Source organism: Cebus imitator, unplaced genomic scaffold, assembly GCF_001604975.1.
Source record: "Cebus imitator isolate Cc_AM_T3 unplaced genomic scaffold, Cebus_imitator-1.0 Scaffold12, whole genome shotgun sequence".
NCBI lineage: Eukaryota > Metazoa > Chordata > Mammalia > Primates > Cebidae > Cebus > Cebus imitator.
The window spans coordinates 266954-284128 of record NW_016107327.1 but is presented as its reverse complement, the minus strand read 5'-3'; the positions used below and the strand labels follow the sequence as shown (position 1 = coordinate 284128).

The following is a 17175-nucleotide window of genomic DNA, read 5'->3' as shown; positions in this document are numbered from 1 at the left end:
ACATTGTAGTCACCATCAGAGTGCTCCCTCAAGAGTGAAAATGACTAATTTTTAGTCCTGGGCCTTGCACTAACTTGAGGTAATAGAAATCACTTTATTTTTTACAGCCTCTTTTTTCACCAGTGAAATACAAATAAAAGAAAAAGGAGTTAAATTATAATGTTATGACTAGTACATCAACATCAGCTTTAACAAACTACTTTCCTTTAAGGTTTTAAAAATTGTTTTTATTAAACATGGACATAATACTCAAGGCTTATAACAGAAATAAGAAGTTCCATATCTAATCCATCTCCATCCCCCAAGAGCAATACATTTCAACTCTTCCAGTTTATTCTGGTATTTATGTATGAATTTTGAGTAATTTCTTGCTTCTTTGACTTTAGACACTGTCTCCTGACTTCTTATCCTGGTAGTGGAGGAGTTAAACCACCATACCTCCTGCTCCTACCGCTTTCTCCCAATACAGCTTTATCATAATTTTTGGTTAAATCAAGAGTTTACATTATTAGGACTATGTAAATATTTAATATTTCTTCAGTGCTGAGTAAATTGATTGTTTTCTTTCGTAAACTGGGATTAACTACAGTTTTCCATATAACTATTATTACTTTGTACAAAAGGCCCAAGAAATATGCCCTACACCTATTAATACTTGATATAATCATTCAAACACAGCAAATCATCTATCAATTCCTTCTCCAGCTCTCAAGCCAAACTCTCCCTTGCCCTTTCCAGGCCATGTGTGAATATCACCGGGGTCTTCGTCATTCCCTAAATCACACATGTCTTTTCCTTGGCATTCTTAATTTGCTGAAGCACATTCTTCAGGAGCTTCCTAAGTAGAGACCTATGGAAAGTATGTTTTAGCCAATGAATGACTGAAAATGCCATTAGTCTAGTCTCACATTTGTCATTTTGACTGGGGAAAAAAATCCAGAAAAAAAATTTCCCAGTATTGCTGAACACGTTCATAGGTTTCTGGTTCATAATCATTTGTCATTTTTCCTAGAATTCCCAGTACTCTAGAACCTTTGTAATATCTTCTCTTTTCTGTTTGTATTCTAAAATTTTAACACATTTCATAGCAGATTTGTATCTTATTCATGTGTGCATGTGGGTCCCCTTTAATCTAAAGATTTATGTCTTCGCTTTTAGGAAATTTTCTCCATCTTTCTTTGTTCATTTTTCTCTCACTCCCCTCAGAATTTTTTCTGCTATGTTCTTTATAATACCCTTGATTAGTGGATGTTATTAATTATCTATGGATGTGTAATAAATCACAGCAAAACTTAGTAGCTTAAAAAAAGCAACAGTCCCAGCCTGGGCAACGTGGTGAAACCCCAACTCCACAAAAAATACAAAAATTAGCCAGGCATGGTGGCATGTGCCAGCAGTCCCAGATACTCAGGAGGCTGAGGTGGGAAGACAGCCTGAGCACAGGAGGTCGAGGCTGCAGCGAGTTGAGATTGTACCACTGTACTCCAGCCTGGACAACAGAGAAAGACCCTGTCAAACAAACAAATAAATCATTTATCATGCTGATGGCTTCTGGGGAGAGGGAATGCTGGGAGCAGAGTAGAGAGATGCCTTATCTCTGCTCCATTAAGTCCAGGGCCTCAGCTGGAAGACTGGAAGGCTGGGCAGCTGGACACTTTGGAAGGCTTGATTTTGGGCAGTTCCTTCCACTTCCAAGATTTCTTGCTCACATGGCTATGAGATGGTGCTGGCAAGTCGACTCCTCTACATGGGGCTGCTTGGGCGTCCGTATGACAGGGGACCTGGCTTCCCCAAGAGCAACTGATCCAGAGATCCAGGCAGAAGCAGCAATGTCTTTTATGACCTAGCCTCAAAAGCCATGTACTGTTCCTCCCACAGTATGTGGCTCCCCATGCAAAGCAGTCCTTATTCACTGTGGGAAAAGGCTACACCGGGTCTGATTACAAGGAGGCAAAGACCCCTAGGGGCCACTTTGAGGTGATTACTCCCATGACATACTGGTACTCTTTGATAGATTCTCTTATTTTCTTAGCTTTGGTTCTATTTTGGAAAGTTAAGTTTATCTGCCAGCCATTCTATTGAAAGTTTTGTTTTAGTTATTTTCATCTTTCAGTAACTTTCTTATTCTCTGATTATTCTTCGTGATGTACTACTTTTGTTCCATAGAATATCTTTCCTTCCCTCACTGTAGATCCTAATGATATGTTTTTATTTTATTCTTTTTGGTTTTTTAAGATTTCCTCTGCTTCCTCCATTGCCTGTGTTTTCTACACTTGCTTTTTTGCTTGGATTTGTCTCACCCTGCGGAGGCTTTCTTCAAATATCTGGGGATTATAGACTTGCGCATTCATGTTTGAGAATAAGATGCTCATATGCCCCTCACAGGGCATACAATGGGGGTGTGGCTCACTTCTTCGGTGCCCTACTACTCAAACCTCTAGGGGGAGCAGGCAGACGGGCAACCTATGGGGCTCTGACTCCATGGCGGCATCTAGGGTGAATGTTCACAGCTGAAGCCCCAGTGGGCATGTGTTACATACAGTATGCTCTTTCAGTTTAACCGCCTATAGGCGGCTTGTGTTTATCATCTCAATTATACTCTCTGCCATATCACAAGGACAGAGGGCTTTCTGTATCCCGGGTTCTTGCCTTGGTATACTGGAAGAATCGGACTCACACGGGGGCTTGGAGAATAAGTGCAAGGTTTTACTGAGTGGAAGTAGCTCTCAGCAGACGGATGGGAGCTAGAAGGGAGATGGAGTGGGAAGGTGGTTTTCCCCTGGAATTGGGGGGCTCAGTGGCCGGGCTCTCCTCCAACCGCCCCAGCCAAACTTTGCGTTGTTCCACGGTCGATGGCCTGCTGGCGTGTGTCGGTGCCTGTGGTATGCTCTTCCACCAGTGTGTTCTTCTCAACATCCATCCGCTTGTGTCTCTTCCTGCTACGATCTCGGGGCTTTTACAGCCACAGGATGGGGGCGTGGTGGGCCAGGGTGGTCTTGGGAAATGCAATATTTGGGCCCAAAAACAGAAATGCCTGTCCTCACCTAGGTCCATGGGACAAGCCCGGGGGTGGAGGTGTCACCAGGGACCCACCATTCTCTACCAAGCACTTCCCTGCCCACCTCCCTTCAGGAGAATACGTATGCAAGTATTGTTGCAAAACACTCTTGACTCACATAAGCACAGACATACACACACCCCTGAACCAAATTAAAACAACAAACAAAAGTGGGCATGGCTCAGGAAGCAGCAATGTCCTTCCTTATTCGGGACAAAAACCCTGGCATCATGTTTGACTGTTCTCCATCATTCATGCTACATATCCAATTCATCAGCAATTCATACCACTTTAAAACCCAAGGCAGCCCAAACCCAACCACTGCTCACCACCTCCTCTGTGACCACAGATGCCCAAATGGTAACCATCGCCTGCCCGGACAACTGCCAAAACTGTCTAATGGCCCTCCTTGCCTTAGCCTTGTCCCTCTACAGCTTATTCACAAGACGGCAGCCAGAGTCATTTTGTAAACTTCGATTAAATTCCTCCTCTACTTAAGACCCTCCAGAAGGCAGTGAAGGGTTTTAAGTGGAGGAGAGACTTACATTAGGTCAGTATACATTACTAGAAAATTATCACCTATCACATACATTTAAATGTGAAATATGAAGTAACAATACTAAAAGTGGTACAAGCTGGCATGGAGAACTGGTCTTCAAGTGACTTTCTTTAGGTTTCCAAAACATCACTTTATCTAGTGTCTTCTGAAGGTTTTATATAGAGTTAATCTACCTCACACAGGATAATCCATGCCCTCATCCTTTACTTCTGTTTTTGCTTCTCTGATTCCCTCCCCAGAATGTTCCTCAACCACCTGCTCTGGTGACACCGACTTTTTTGCTCAAACTCACCAAGTATTCTCCTGCCTTCTCCACAATGCACAGCCTGCACATCAGCATGGCATGCTCCTTTATATCATTCCAGGATGCTCCGATCTCACCTCCCCAGAGAGGCCTTCCCCCAAATAGTCTGCATAAAAGAGCACCTCTACCTGCCCTTAGCAATCTCTCCCCTGAGTGCCATGGAGATACTGCACAATGATTTACTACTGCCTATTCTTCTGGGCCAGCAAAAGAGGGGGCCTTGTCTGGTTTGTTCATTGCCATATCCCCTTTGTTGAATGAATGAATGAAACTGGGCTGCAGGGAGCTGATAAAGTGACAGGCTTGCCTTTACCTTGGGAGACCTTCAAATATTAGATCTGGACTCTTTTTCCTGGGGATAATCTATTTCTCTAGTGAAGACACCACTATGCCCTGCCATAGCTGGAGGGGTGGGAAGATTCATACCTGGCAGCTGGCTTCAAAAGGTCAGGCAGGGAAAGGCCTGGGGGTCCCTAAGGCCAGCATGCAGACTTACTTAATCCCCCTGGTTTTAGGCCCTTCAACACAGCTGCATCAGTACCCTCAAGAGCTTCCTGCTATACTTTTTCCAGAGGATAAACTGGGAAACGTTTCTACAAGTTACAACAGAGTAATCACCTGGCAATACAAGCAAAGATGAGCAACTGGGAATTTGACTGTTTTGTAGTCAAACTTTTAAACAATCTCCTTACTTCAGTGCAGTGCTTCAGCCTACCTTCTGTGACAGCACTGAGACAGAGGTGTGTCCAACAAATTGATTCTAGTCTTGTCACATCGCCCTCTACAAGCACGTGGGTTTGCACATCCTCTGTTCTGCTAGGCGTCAGCACTCCATCTGCTTCCTGACTTAACAGAAACGTGTGAAAATCTCTCACCCACTACTCACTGTCCTTGAGGTTTAGTAACTTTTCAAAAGTTTTTTTCTTTCACTCTCATTTTAGGAGTTTGTAAAGAAGCAGTGAACCTATGTCCATCCTCCATATTTAACCAGGATTCCTGAGCTGCTCTTCAACTACTTAGCATTCCCTGGGTACCTGTCTAGCAGAAAAATTACTCCTCTATTTCAAATATGGTGAAGACGTTTCTAGCTCAAAATCTCACTCTATCAAACACATGGTCCTGAATTAGTATTGATCAAGGCTGAGATTCAGACTTTAAAGATTTGAAAATAAAAACACAGACCTTTGTTGTTTTGCAAAGATTGCTTCATCACATACACTAAATAACTGGTGCTGAACTCTCAAGATAATATGCCTTTAAAAACAGAGACAGCTCTCTCACCTCCCAATACATTATGCGGAATTGAAGTTTACACAAAGGAAGCTAGCACTTTCCTAGATGAGTAAAACTGATATAATCTATAACTACAGCTATCATCAAGGTAGATAAAAATTTTCAGTTGTTAAGTAAAAAAGTCACATTTCACAGTATAGACTGTTACATTCAAAAGTACATAAGGCACAAAACTTAAATGATGATTTATACACAGAGAAGTATGCTTGTTATATTAAATACCAAGCATTTCCAGGGAGAAAAAGCAGAGGTAAAAAGCTAGGAGAAACTTAAAAAAAAAAAAAAGGCAGATTTAGAATAAAGGAACTGGAGAAACTATAACCATTTTACAAATAAAAATTTGAGTATTTTCCAAAAATCAGCCAGGCATGATGGCAGGTGCCTGTAATCCCAGCTACTCGGGAGGCTGTGGCAGAAGAATCATTTGAACCCAGGAGACGGAGGTTGCAGTGAGCCAAGATCACGCTATTGCACTCTAGTCTGGGCGACAGGGGGAGACTCATCTCAAAAAAAATTTTTGAGTACTTTCTACCAAAAGAGAAGATAAAAGTTTCTAATAATACAAGTCAGACCACTTTGTCAATCATTTATACTGTTACTTATCTATTGAAAACTAGGGAAATAAAGCCTAGCCGACTTTTTAGTAGAAACTGACAAGCAGTCAATGAAACGCAGAGACCAAAAACAGACACGCATACATACGACATGTATATATTAAGTGATTTTCAACAAAGGTGCCAAAGCAATTCAATGGTGAAAACAGTCTTTTCAACAAGTGGTAACAAAACAACAAAACTTCACCCTTGGCTCATATCATATCTAAAGATTAACTCAATGAATTAGCCTAAGTGTAAGAGCTAAAACTATAAAGCTTCTGGAAGAAAGAGAAAAGCATAGAGAACAATTTTTCAAATATAATACAAAAAGCACAAGGTATAAAAACAAGAATAAACTGACTTCATCAAAATTTAAAACTTGCTTTTTAAAAAACAGTCAAGAAAATAAAAAGGCAAGCCACAGACTATAAGATATTTGCAAAACTTATGTCTTACAAAAGACTTATATTTAAAATACATAAAGAACTCTTACGACTCAGTAAAACAAAGACAACCCAATTAAAAAATGAACAAAATATTTGAACAGAAACTTCACCAAAGAAGGTATGTGGGTAGCAAATAAGCGCATGAAAAGATGATCGACATTAGTCATCATGGAAATAAGATTCTACTACAGACCCACTAAAATGGCTAAAATTTAAAAAGACTGACCATACCAAGTGCCGGCAATGATGTAAAGCAACTGGAAAGGTCAGTACACATTAAGAGAAAAATCACCATCTATCACATACACTTAAATGTGAAATATGAGGTGACAATACCAAATTGGTACGAGCTGGCATGGAGAACTGGTCTTCAAGTATTATCAGACCTTTTTTAGGTTTCCAAACCATCACGCTATCCATGTTTAAAATAATGTAGCAAATTAAATTCTTTCTTTACACTTTACAGTCTTTAAACAAAGACTGACTACAAAAAGTAAGTCTGGGTCATTTCACCTCCATTTGAATTAACTATGTTAAAGAATTATGACCTATTCAGCTTTATAGCATCTGTTCAGAAACAAAACAAATAAGATCTTTTTGACAATATTTTAAAGTTCCACTTTCCACCTGGTTATCTCTTCTAAAAGAATCACAGAATCTCAAATTTGGAAGGGATCTCGGGCATCACATAGTTTAGTCTTCCATGCAATGTAAGCTTTTTTTTTTTTTTTAACCTGTCAGTTCACTGGATTCATATTTATTGACTTACCAACTATAGAGCTGAGTATATACCCTGCAACAAAAACAGTCAAGGTTCCCTGCCAAAATGAAAAACTGAAAACAGGACAGAAAATGTTTAATGTATACTACTTTTTGTTTTTAGGTTTACTACTTAGCTCTCATTCAGGGGCACTGATTACCTAACGAAGTTAACACAATATTGATTTTCAGGGATTGCCAGCAACTACCCCATAGTACAAAGAATCTTCAATCGGGAATTACCTACGCTTTGCTATTACATTAAAAAAAAAGAAAAAATTTTCCTTCCTTTTCTGTAGTTAAATTCATAGGTCATAAACTGGAATGTCTTTTCAAATTAAACACTGCGAATGCAACTGAGGTAACTGTAGGGTGCTTCAGTATAATTTAGACAAGAACTTTGAATTGCACCACTTATGAGTCCAGATGTCTGTACACGAGTCTAAATGCTGACAAATAGCCTAAATTACAAAATAAGCAGTTTCTTAACTAAATGAAATTTACAGATGTTTTCAAAAATAAAGAGCATAAGCCTAATGAAAACATAAAAAGGAATAATACAAGTCAAAGACATATTTAATCCCATAAGGTAAATATCAGCTATAAAGTTATTTTAAAAATCATAGATTGAAAATCCAATGTTTAGAATGTCATTCAAATATAACGAGGCTATCATACTAAAGTGAAACATGATTGCCAATTAACTCATTTGACCAAATTACAATTATTATAAGAAATATATAGGCCCAATCCAAAATGTAATTTCATCCAACTATAAAACTAAGAATTTGAGTTACCTTATTAATCCTAAACATGTTTAATCTAACCATATCTAAAAGTTTAGATTCTAGTATACTTAGTGACAACTATGATAAATATTCTCACCTGTTCAATGACATAAAAGGCAAATTCCAGCCTTTGTTTCTGGAGCATTGGAATCAGATGTAAGAAAAAAATTGGAAGATGTTCATGGCGATTACGGAAAGGAATGAGAATTGCCACCTTTAAAACAAAATAGTCATGTATGTAAATAAATACAATAGGTAAGGATAAAAACCCCTGAAAACTTCTGATGTTTTAAAGCCACACCCTTATGAACTTTCTCACCACAGATACAACAGTAAGCACACATGGAGAAAGCCCTTGCTGCATGCTGCTATGGTCTTACAAAGCTAAGAGGTAGAAGGAGCTCTGAAGGTTGTTCTAAGGATTGTGGTCTTTAACCTGTGGACACCATAAGAAATTGTAGAAGGATTCTGAAAAGAGTGATAAATCAGATGTAGTGACTGCAAAGACTGCTTCGGTGGCAATATGGAGAGCAGACTGGAGAAGACCAAAAAATTGACTCAGGGAGCTGGTTAGGCAATTAATACAGTTGTTGAGAAAAGAGGTAATGGTAGCTTAAACTAAGAGGAAGATAAAGGAAAAGAGAAGTACACGGGTTTTCAACACATCTAAGAGGTAAGCTAGCAGGATATGGCTATCAATTGGGCATGAAAAGTAAGGGAGGGGGATGTATCATAAGAGTAACTTCTCGGTTTTAGAGTAGATCCTAAATAATAACTTTCTGGATTTTGAATTGAATTTAAAAGACATTTCACTTGAATATCTACTATCTTACACATGGTTTCTCTGTCCTAGAGATATTTTTCAGAAATATAATAGAAACCAAAATCTTCACACATGTGTTCCAGCCACAGCATACAAAAAACCTCAATCATACATGATATTGGCCCAAAATACACGTGAAGTTTGATAATATAATATTTTTCATTTTATCAAAATGCAGAATTAAGTTTTTGATAAAGTTTTAAAATTTACTTCAGTGGTAGGATAATTTTCAGTTTAAAATGAAATTGGTAACATACCATAACAAGAAAAGATGATGTAAGCAGCACAGAAATTTCTTTCATCAACCAAAGAAATTTGTTCTCATCCAAAAAGAAAAAAACACATACACGGAAATGAAAATAGTTTCCTAGTATATTAATCTTTCTTCTAATATGAAATTAAAAACCTAATGGGGCCAAGCACGGTGGCTCACGCCTGTAATCCCAGCACTTTGGGAGGCTGAGGCAGGCAGATCACAAGATCAGGAGTTCAAGATCAGACTGGCCAACATGGTGAAATTCCATCTCTACTAAAAAAGTACAAAAATTAGCTGGGCATGGTGACTCGTGCCTGTAATCCCAGCTACTTGGGAGGCTGAGGTAGGAGAATTGCTTGAACCGGGACCAGGGAGGCGGAGGTTGCAGTGAGCTGAGATTGCGCCACTGCACTCCAGCCTGGGCTACAGAGCAAGACTCCATCTCAAGAAAACACAACCTAATGGAACTCTCAAACCCAAACTTAAAAACATCATTTATATAATATGTTTTAATGTAATACTAGAATACATGAATGATCATCAATCATCACTAATTCAAATCCTCTATTTCTTGGATCCAAACTTACAATCTAGGTCTCCTTACAATTTAGATTTTGCCCTTGAAAAAGCTAAACTGGTTTCTAAATTACTTTTCTCAGCAACTTCCTAGCTAAGCTGCTTTTATTATTATTGCAAATTTTCTACTAAAATTGAAATTAAAACAAGCTTTCTACAGATCATAAATTCCCAAACCATTAGATTTTCAAAAAAAAAAAAAAAAAAAAAACCACAACAGTGAAAGTATATCTATCCAAAATACCTCTGTGTTACTCTATAATTTGGATTTTTTAAATATAAAATCTAAACTGGTTGTAACAGAATATTGTGAAAGATTAAATCTATGATTTACTAAAATTTTACCTATACCAAATAAAGTTTATTAATAAATGAATAATGCAAATAATTGAGAATTAATAAGCTTTGCACCTAATCTTTTTAAAATCAGACACAACATTAGGTATCATCAACAGAAAATAATATTTATCCACGTATTTTACATTACCAGAATCATAGATGGGAAAAATGTTTAAATTATTTAAAGTTTAACTTACAAAGAGAACAAAAGATGGTTTAGTAAAATTGAAGATATCTAAACTACGAACTCCACCATTCATTTTCCCTTAATGCTGATGGAATACCAAAAAAAACAGACAATGGCTGCTGTGAGGCTGATGTTTTCATATTTATATTAATTACTACATATCTATCTGGTAAGTGGTAGGAACTAAAGAGGTCTGGTGCCCCTGCCAGCCCAACTTTGGGTCCCATTCCTGTTTGGTTTTCCCATAAGGTCTCCCTTGGCTCAGGAGCCTGAGGACCATGAGACTATCCCAGCAGACCATGAGACTATCCCAGCAATACCAACCCAACACCCAAGACCTCTTTCTTGCCCTCACGCAAGGGCTGCCAACTATGCTGGAACTATATGCTGAGGGGGACTTACTGCTGGGCTTCAGCGCCAATGGCTGGCACATTCAAGGAATTCCCAAAACAACTGCCAAATCAGCTCAGGGGCCCCTAGGTTTACTTTTAGGATGGGAAAGTGCTATGAAAAGTAAAAGGAACAAACGGGGTTAGATGGCGAGTACGTATCGCACCACTGAGCTTATCTAGGACATATCCATGTGATAACATGTAGCTTAATAAGTCAAGCCTGCTCTTCTTGATTTTGCATTTGGCCACATGTCAATAAGCTGTAAAAGCAGTTAAGACCAATTATAGATATTTGAGGGAAGAAATTATTAAATGGCTGCAGGGTCCTGATTAAAGACAGTGCATATTAATTAAAGACAATTAGGCTGAGTGATGAGCCGAACATATAAGGATAAAGTTCTAGCTCCTAATCATCTCTTCAATGAAGTATTTAAATATCAAGAGTTTTTTTTTTTTTAATCTTACAAAGAAACTGGCAAGGTAATAAAAGAAAGAAATTACCAGTGTCTTGGCAAATTCAAATAAGCTAACCTAATGTGTTAACAGCAAACAGATGTCTAAATTTTCATGGGAGGGTTATTAAAGATTGTGAATACATGACAAATCTAAAGCAAAGATTTTTATTAAAAGACAGCTACACAATATCTTAAAAATTCATCTGGCTCATCCCTTCTTGTGTCTGTGGAAGAATGTTCTCCATAATTTACAATTTTTTTGTCTAGAAAAGATCTGTGTTCTGTGATCATTTATTTTAAGGCTTAATAGCCTGTTTCAGGTCATTCATTCTTCTCTGTGCCCTAATTTGCTGTTTGAGCCACTCTCTTGTTGATATACCTCCAGTGGAGATGGAGAACATCTGGTCACAATCTTCTGATAAAACAACACTTCATCTTCCTGAATCTCTCCTCACCACCTCTTGCTCAGGCAAAATTATTCCATTCAGTGTGCTCCTACTTTAAAACCACAAATCTTGCTGAACGTATTCATCATTTTTTCCCTTATTTTTTCATATGTACACCATGAGGAGATAATCAAGAAAAATGTTTATCACATCAATTTCTCCCACCAAGTTTCTGTCCTACTTTCAAATTTTCAGCACACCACCAGCTACGGTGTCCCTAAATGACATGGCTTTAGACTCGGTAACCTTAAGGTGAATCTAGCTATCTGCCACTGAGTAAGTAGAAGCTAGTAAGCCCTCATTCTCCTCCAGTGTTTTTAGTTCCATCTTCCTATTCCTCCTCATTTCCAGTACCTACAGGAGCAGTTCTCAAACTGGAGGCACTTGGTTAAAAATGCAAGTTCTTGTTCCTTCCCACCAAAAGACTCAGAACGTTTGAGGAGTGAGTTCAAGAATCTGCATTTTTTTCTTCTACAGATGGAATCTCATTCTATAGCCCAGGCTGGAGTGCAGTGGTGTGATCACAGCTCACTGCAGCCTCAAACTCCCGGGCTCAAGTGATCGTTCCGCCTCAGTCTCCCAAAGCACTGGAATTATAGGTATGAACTACCACACCTAGCCAAAAATCAGCATTTTTAGCACATGCCTCAAGTAGTTCTGAAACAGGGGCCAGGACTCATCTTTGAGGTACACTGTACTACAAATGAAACTGCAGGCCTCTGGGTAGACAAAAGCATCAAGCATCTGCCTGGTTCTTGAAGCCTGGAAGTTATAGACCAAAGTTGTTCATCAAGCCCTCCATCTGAAATCTGAATGGAAAGGCAATGTCACAGGTAAACAATTCACTTTTAATGACCTGCAAAGTATCCTCATGTTCTTCTTTAGATATATGCTTGCCCCATAAGGTGTCCAATCTGTGCAGAAATCTTCCACTCAAGCCTGCAGCACTCACAGATACCGAGGAATTGCTAAAAATTACCAGTTTTGAAAGATCTCAGTTCTAATTAATTTGCCATCAACTAACTTCGCTGGTATTTTTTTTCTCATTTAAAAAAGGGGCCTCAAATATTAAGAATCAAGTTGATGACAAATGTTTAATACAAATCTAGTTATTTCTTATTTCCCTCTCTCTCTCCACTGTTCCAGTATGAGAATGGAACATTATCAGTAAGCAGGCAGGGACAGGCAAGGGGAGAAACTATTTAACTAAATATTTAGTGATTTCATAGTTATATAATATTCACATGAGTATAGTTCACCTCTGAATAATCTCCAAAATTCCTCTCATAACTTTAGTTGTATAATTCGGAACTAGAGACTATATTCTGAGAAGGGTTTGCTAAAAATTGAAATAAAATCAGCATTATCATATAGTTCCTAAATATTTTTATTTTTATTTTGAGACAGAGTCTTGCTTTTTTGCCCAGGCTAGAGTGCAGTGGGGCAATCTCGGCTCATTGCAGCCTCTACTTCCTGGGTTCAAGCAAATCTCTTGCCTCAGCCTCCTGAGTAGCTGGGATTAAAGGCATGTGCCACCATGCCCAGCTAATTTTTGTATTTTTAGTAGAGATGAGGTTTCACCATGTTGGCTAGGCTGTCTCAAACTCTTGGCCTCAAGTGATCTGCCCAACTCAGCCTCCCAAATTGCTGGGTTACAGGTGTGAGCCACCGTGCCCAGCCAAAATAAGCTAATTTTTAAGCTGAATTAGTTTTCCAGGAACTCCTTTCAATACTGTTACCTACTGAGTCATATGTAGTTTATAGTCAGTTTACTAACATCCCTAAGTAGGAACTACTCATGTGATACAACTGTCTCCGGGAAAATGAGAAGAAAACAAACAAAAAAATTTAAAATCCATCTTGTATAGATGACTGGAAACAGGACAAGTATACTTCACTTTTCCTATCCCAAGCCGTTCCACTAGTATGCACCCAGAGCACACCTGAGGGGTGTGCTACATCCTGTACAAACAGCTGTCTGAGCATCAACCACCATGCTATCCCATAGCCTCGGTGACTGAGTGTGCTTCTTTTTCCATTAGCATTCAGCATACACACTCAGCACCCAACTGTTAAAAATAATTTATCTGCCCAGGCTATTTTTAAAAGGTAGAATGTGTGTAAATTGGGCTGCATTTCACAAAGACACAAATGTGAGGAAAATCAATAAAGAAATATAAACAGATTCATTTATTAAATGAATCTGATCTGGGAAACAGCATAAGGCAATTATAAAATAAAATGTTTTGCTAAAATTGGTACTGGAATCCATTTAAGCAGCTTCACAACTTGCTCAAGGCAATAAGAAAGCTGAACATTTAGCGAATCATTTGTGACAAGGCCAAAAAGGCTTTTATTTATCTTATAAAGTCAATTCAACAAAACTGTGTTTAGTGCTTACCTTACACAAGACAATGCACTCTGTGTTGGGAATACAAATATAAATAATACGCATCTTCAAACACAAAGAGTTCATGGTAGAGTCAGAGGGTCTTTTTCATGAGTTTAATAGCATGTGATTTTCCTTCCTACTAGTGATTTTTTTGGGGGGGTGGTTAACATACAAATATTCTAGAAGCATAGTAATGTTTTAAAAGAGAAAACTGAAACTGTTTCCAGATCAAGGTTACATCACGATCCTTTAGGAAATAACATTTAATCAGTTGTAATTTTCATTTGAATTACATAAATGCTATTTCTTACTCTAGTGTGATGACATTAGATAAATATGCACTTATTAACCAATTTCATAGCTTTGAGGGCAAGTTTGGTTTAAATTATGACTTTCAATTTTTTTTTAAAGCAGCAGAGACAGAGATACCCCCTTACAGTTTTTCAAACAAAACATTGAATAGAATTCTGATAAAAGACTGAAAGCTTGGGCTGTGCCTTCTGAAGCTGAGAAGAGCCCAAAGTCCAACCTTTCAAGTCCAACAGTGATCTCTGAGCAGCCTCTTTAGAATCTTGGATGCTGAGAAACAGAGCTTGAAGACCCCAATGCCAGCCAGACCAAACTGAAAATCAGGATATTAATATCCTCCCAGTGAGTTCTCACAATTACAGAAATGGGTGACGCTATGCCTGCAGGTGTCTGTAATCATTAGGGACAGCTGCAGGAGACAGGGAACTCACAGCCTCTCTTCCAAACAGAATAGAACAAAAAAAATCTATTTTCCAAGCCAAACTCAAGTCATGTATTTATTACCAGGAACTCAAAGAGAATGAACCGAGCACCTATTTTGTATATACCCAGGTGCATTTACAGTCTTCACACATAACACTTAAATCACATTTGAATTATAAATAGTAAACATTAAAGACAAAATTTTGATGTTTTAAATGTATTAAGACTTAAAGAGATTTGTCTCTGTATTTTGAATCAAGCACATTCTTTTCTCAAATGCGCAGTAATGGTTAAATTGCTTATGAAAAGAATTTACCTCACCTTCCATCTGGGTTTACAGTCTTTTGGCCTCCAATGACCCCCTGGCTCGATATCTAAATCCTTGGAGAAGAGTTGATGAATTTCATCAAAACTGACTTCACTTACATTGACATTGAGGAATCCTCCTACAAATTCAAAATGTGAAGAACTGTTTTAATATTTTTTGCCTCAAAGATCTAGTAAAACAAATAATCAGTAGGGTGATGGCATAACTAGTTGCCAGAACAATACAGTTTATTCCTGCAACCACCACAAAATTATGAATAGCGCCCCTTTCACTTTTGGTTTCAATGATAATATACATGGTCACCCTACTATGTTTGGTAAATCAGCCAAAGAAATCAAATTCTTTTTTAAAAAAAACCTTTTGCTTTTGGGTAATACATTGAATAATTTACTATTCTTTGGAAAATGTTTGTATGTCATTGTAACATTGCAATTTAACAACTATTCAAGTATTTTAATACCACTTTTAGTTTTCACATTTTCAACATAGGGGATACAACAGCATAGTACTTAAGAATGAAATAAGCAATCGGACTGACTAGAAACCAACTCCTAGCTTCTGTCTATTGGGAAAATTATTTAACTTCTCTGTGCCTCAGCTTCCTCTTCTGTGAAAGGGACAGTGATGCCTGCCTCCCAAGGCGGTTGTATCCATTTGATGAAATCATCTCTGTGAAGGATCACACGCAGTGTCAGGCATTAGGTGCAATCAACAAATGTTAGCTACTATTACTGTTACCTACTGACATTTCTTAAGAGGGAATTTGCAAATAATTCAAAGCATTGATTCTGAACACTTAACATATATCAGGCCCTTTGGCATACAAAACTGAAAAACCACTTCTAAGATAGTTCTGGTCTAATAGGCACTCATTCTCCAAATTAACAAATATATGACATTACTGGAGGTGTTTTTACCAGCAGTAAACTAGTAGACTAGTATACATTAGAAATAATGTATACCATTGAAACAGGAATGAATCTTGGCTGGAAAACCACTTCCATTAACCCTAAAACAGAACTGAAAATCAGGAAGCCTCTGTATCTCCCCCTGAATTAAAATAGCTGCATGATCACTAACATCCCTTCAAAGCAATGCTATCTTCAATGATTTCACTGTTAGAGAGAACAGGATGTAAAAAGCTATTGAAGCAAAACTACAGATCATCTTTTAGCAGTTTTATTGTCATTTGTTAACTTCCAAATAGGTACAAATTCCTCTGGAGCACCCTCCAGCCAAATTCTTCTCTCTGACCTCATCTCATAAAATACCAACAAACAAATGTTGAGGTTTCCATTTCAAGTCTTCTGAATTTCATGTGGCCACAATTTCACATAAAAAACACTCAGTTCCTCTCTAGAAGGCCTCTTTCCTCCTGCTATTCTATATTTCAGGAGTTTTCACAGTGGCCTCTCTTCCTGTCCCCACTTCATTCTAACCAGGCAGAGCTGTCAGTAGCCTCCACAGAGCCATGCTAGAGAGTATTTTACATCGAAATGCCTGCTTCCCAGAATAAGTTAGGAAAAAACTTTCAATCTTCTAATGCCTGCCTGTTCTACTGACAACATTTGTGGTCTTTTATAACCAAACACTCAGCCTTCAGTGTGACAAGATACGCATAAACTAGCTAATCTTAGAAAGGTCGGATTCATCTAAAAGCAAGAGAAACTTATGAACTTGCAGAGAAAGAGTAAGTAAAATGGAAGATTGATCAGTCAACGTAAGTACAGACTATCATGACTCAGCTGACAAAGAACAGAATCTAACATTGTAATCAAATAAAATTTACACAAATAAATCTGATACATTTAATAGTATGCATGATTGCTAAAATGATAGTAATTAGGCTAAATAATAAGCAGTTCATATAAGTAACTGAAGCTGATATTCTTTCTGCACTGTTAAACCAAATTTTTTGTCTTTTTTCCAGGTTTATTGCTTCAACAGCTGTAATCATCATTATTGTCAGCAATTTTCTCCAGCATCATTTGCAGTTTAATTTCCATCTCTAACGCATATGTGCTGGCAAGAGACAGGCTTTATTTCTTTCCCTCAATAGAGAGGGCTTCCTCTGTCCATCACATATTAGGATACCCATGCTGAACGTATCCTAAGTTCACACTCCTTGGTCTGTGCACCCACCTCATCCACACCTTTCAGAGTCCATCAGCAGCTTTCCTGTGTGCTTGTTGCCATTTGCTCTGAAATCCTAATAACGTGCTGATTGAAAGCCATAGATTGACCTGGTGGAATGCTCCCCATGATAACAGCAACATCGTTATATTAGGGAGTGTGGGCGGCCATGCCTCCCAGGACAGGTATTGTCACCACCGGGAACACCAAAAGTGTGATGAGAGAGAGAGGAAGAACAAACACTCATCACTGGGTTGGAGTGGTATTAGGGAGAAGATCGGATACACAGGAAGGGAAGGGAAAAGGCCATGTT

The 17175-nt window shown here is 38.3% G+C and overlaps 1 protein-coding gene across 3 annotated transcripts in view; it reads right to left on the bottom strand.

Annotated features, from left to right (window-relative positions):
• Positions 1-17175, bottom strand: part of B4GALT6 (beta-1,4-galactosyltransferase 6) — a 66144-nt gene that overhangs the window by 9226 nt on the left and 39743 nt on the right. For 2 of the 3 annotated variants that reach the window (XM_017497969.2, XM_017497961.1), the window contains 2 exons: positions 14723-14847; positions 7901-8017 (listed from right to left, as the gene is read on the bottom strand). In XM_017497969.2, the coding sequence (XP_017353458.1) occupies positions 7901-8017; positions 14723-14847 (242 nt within the window). The remainder of the gene's footprint in view (positions 1-7900; positions 8018-14722; positions 14848-17175) is intronic. The other variant, XM_037727824.1, reaches the window with a different exon arrangement.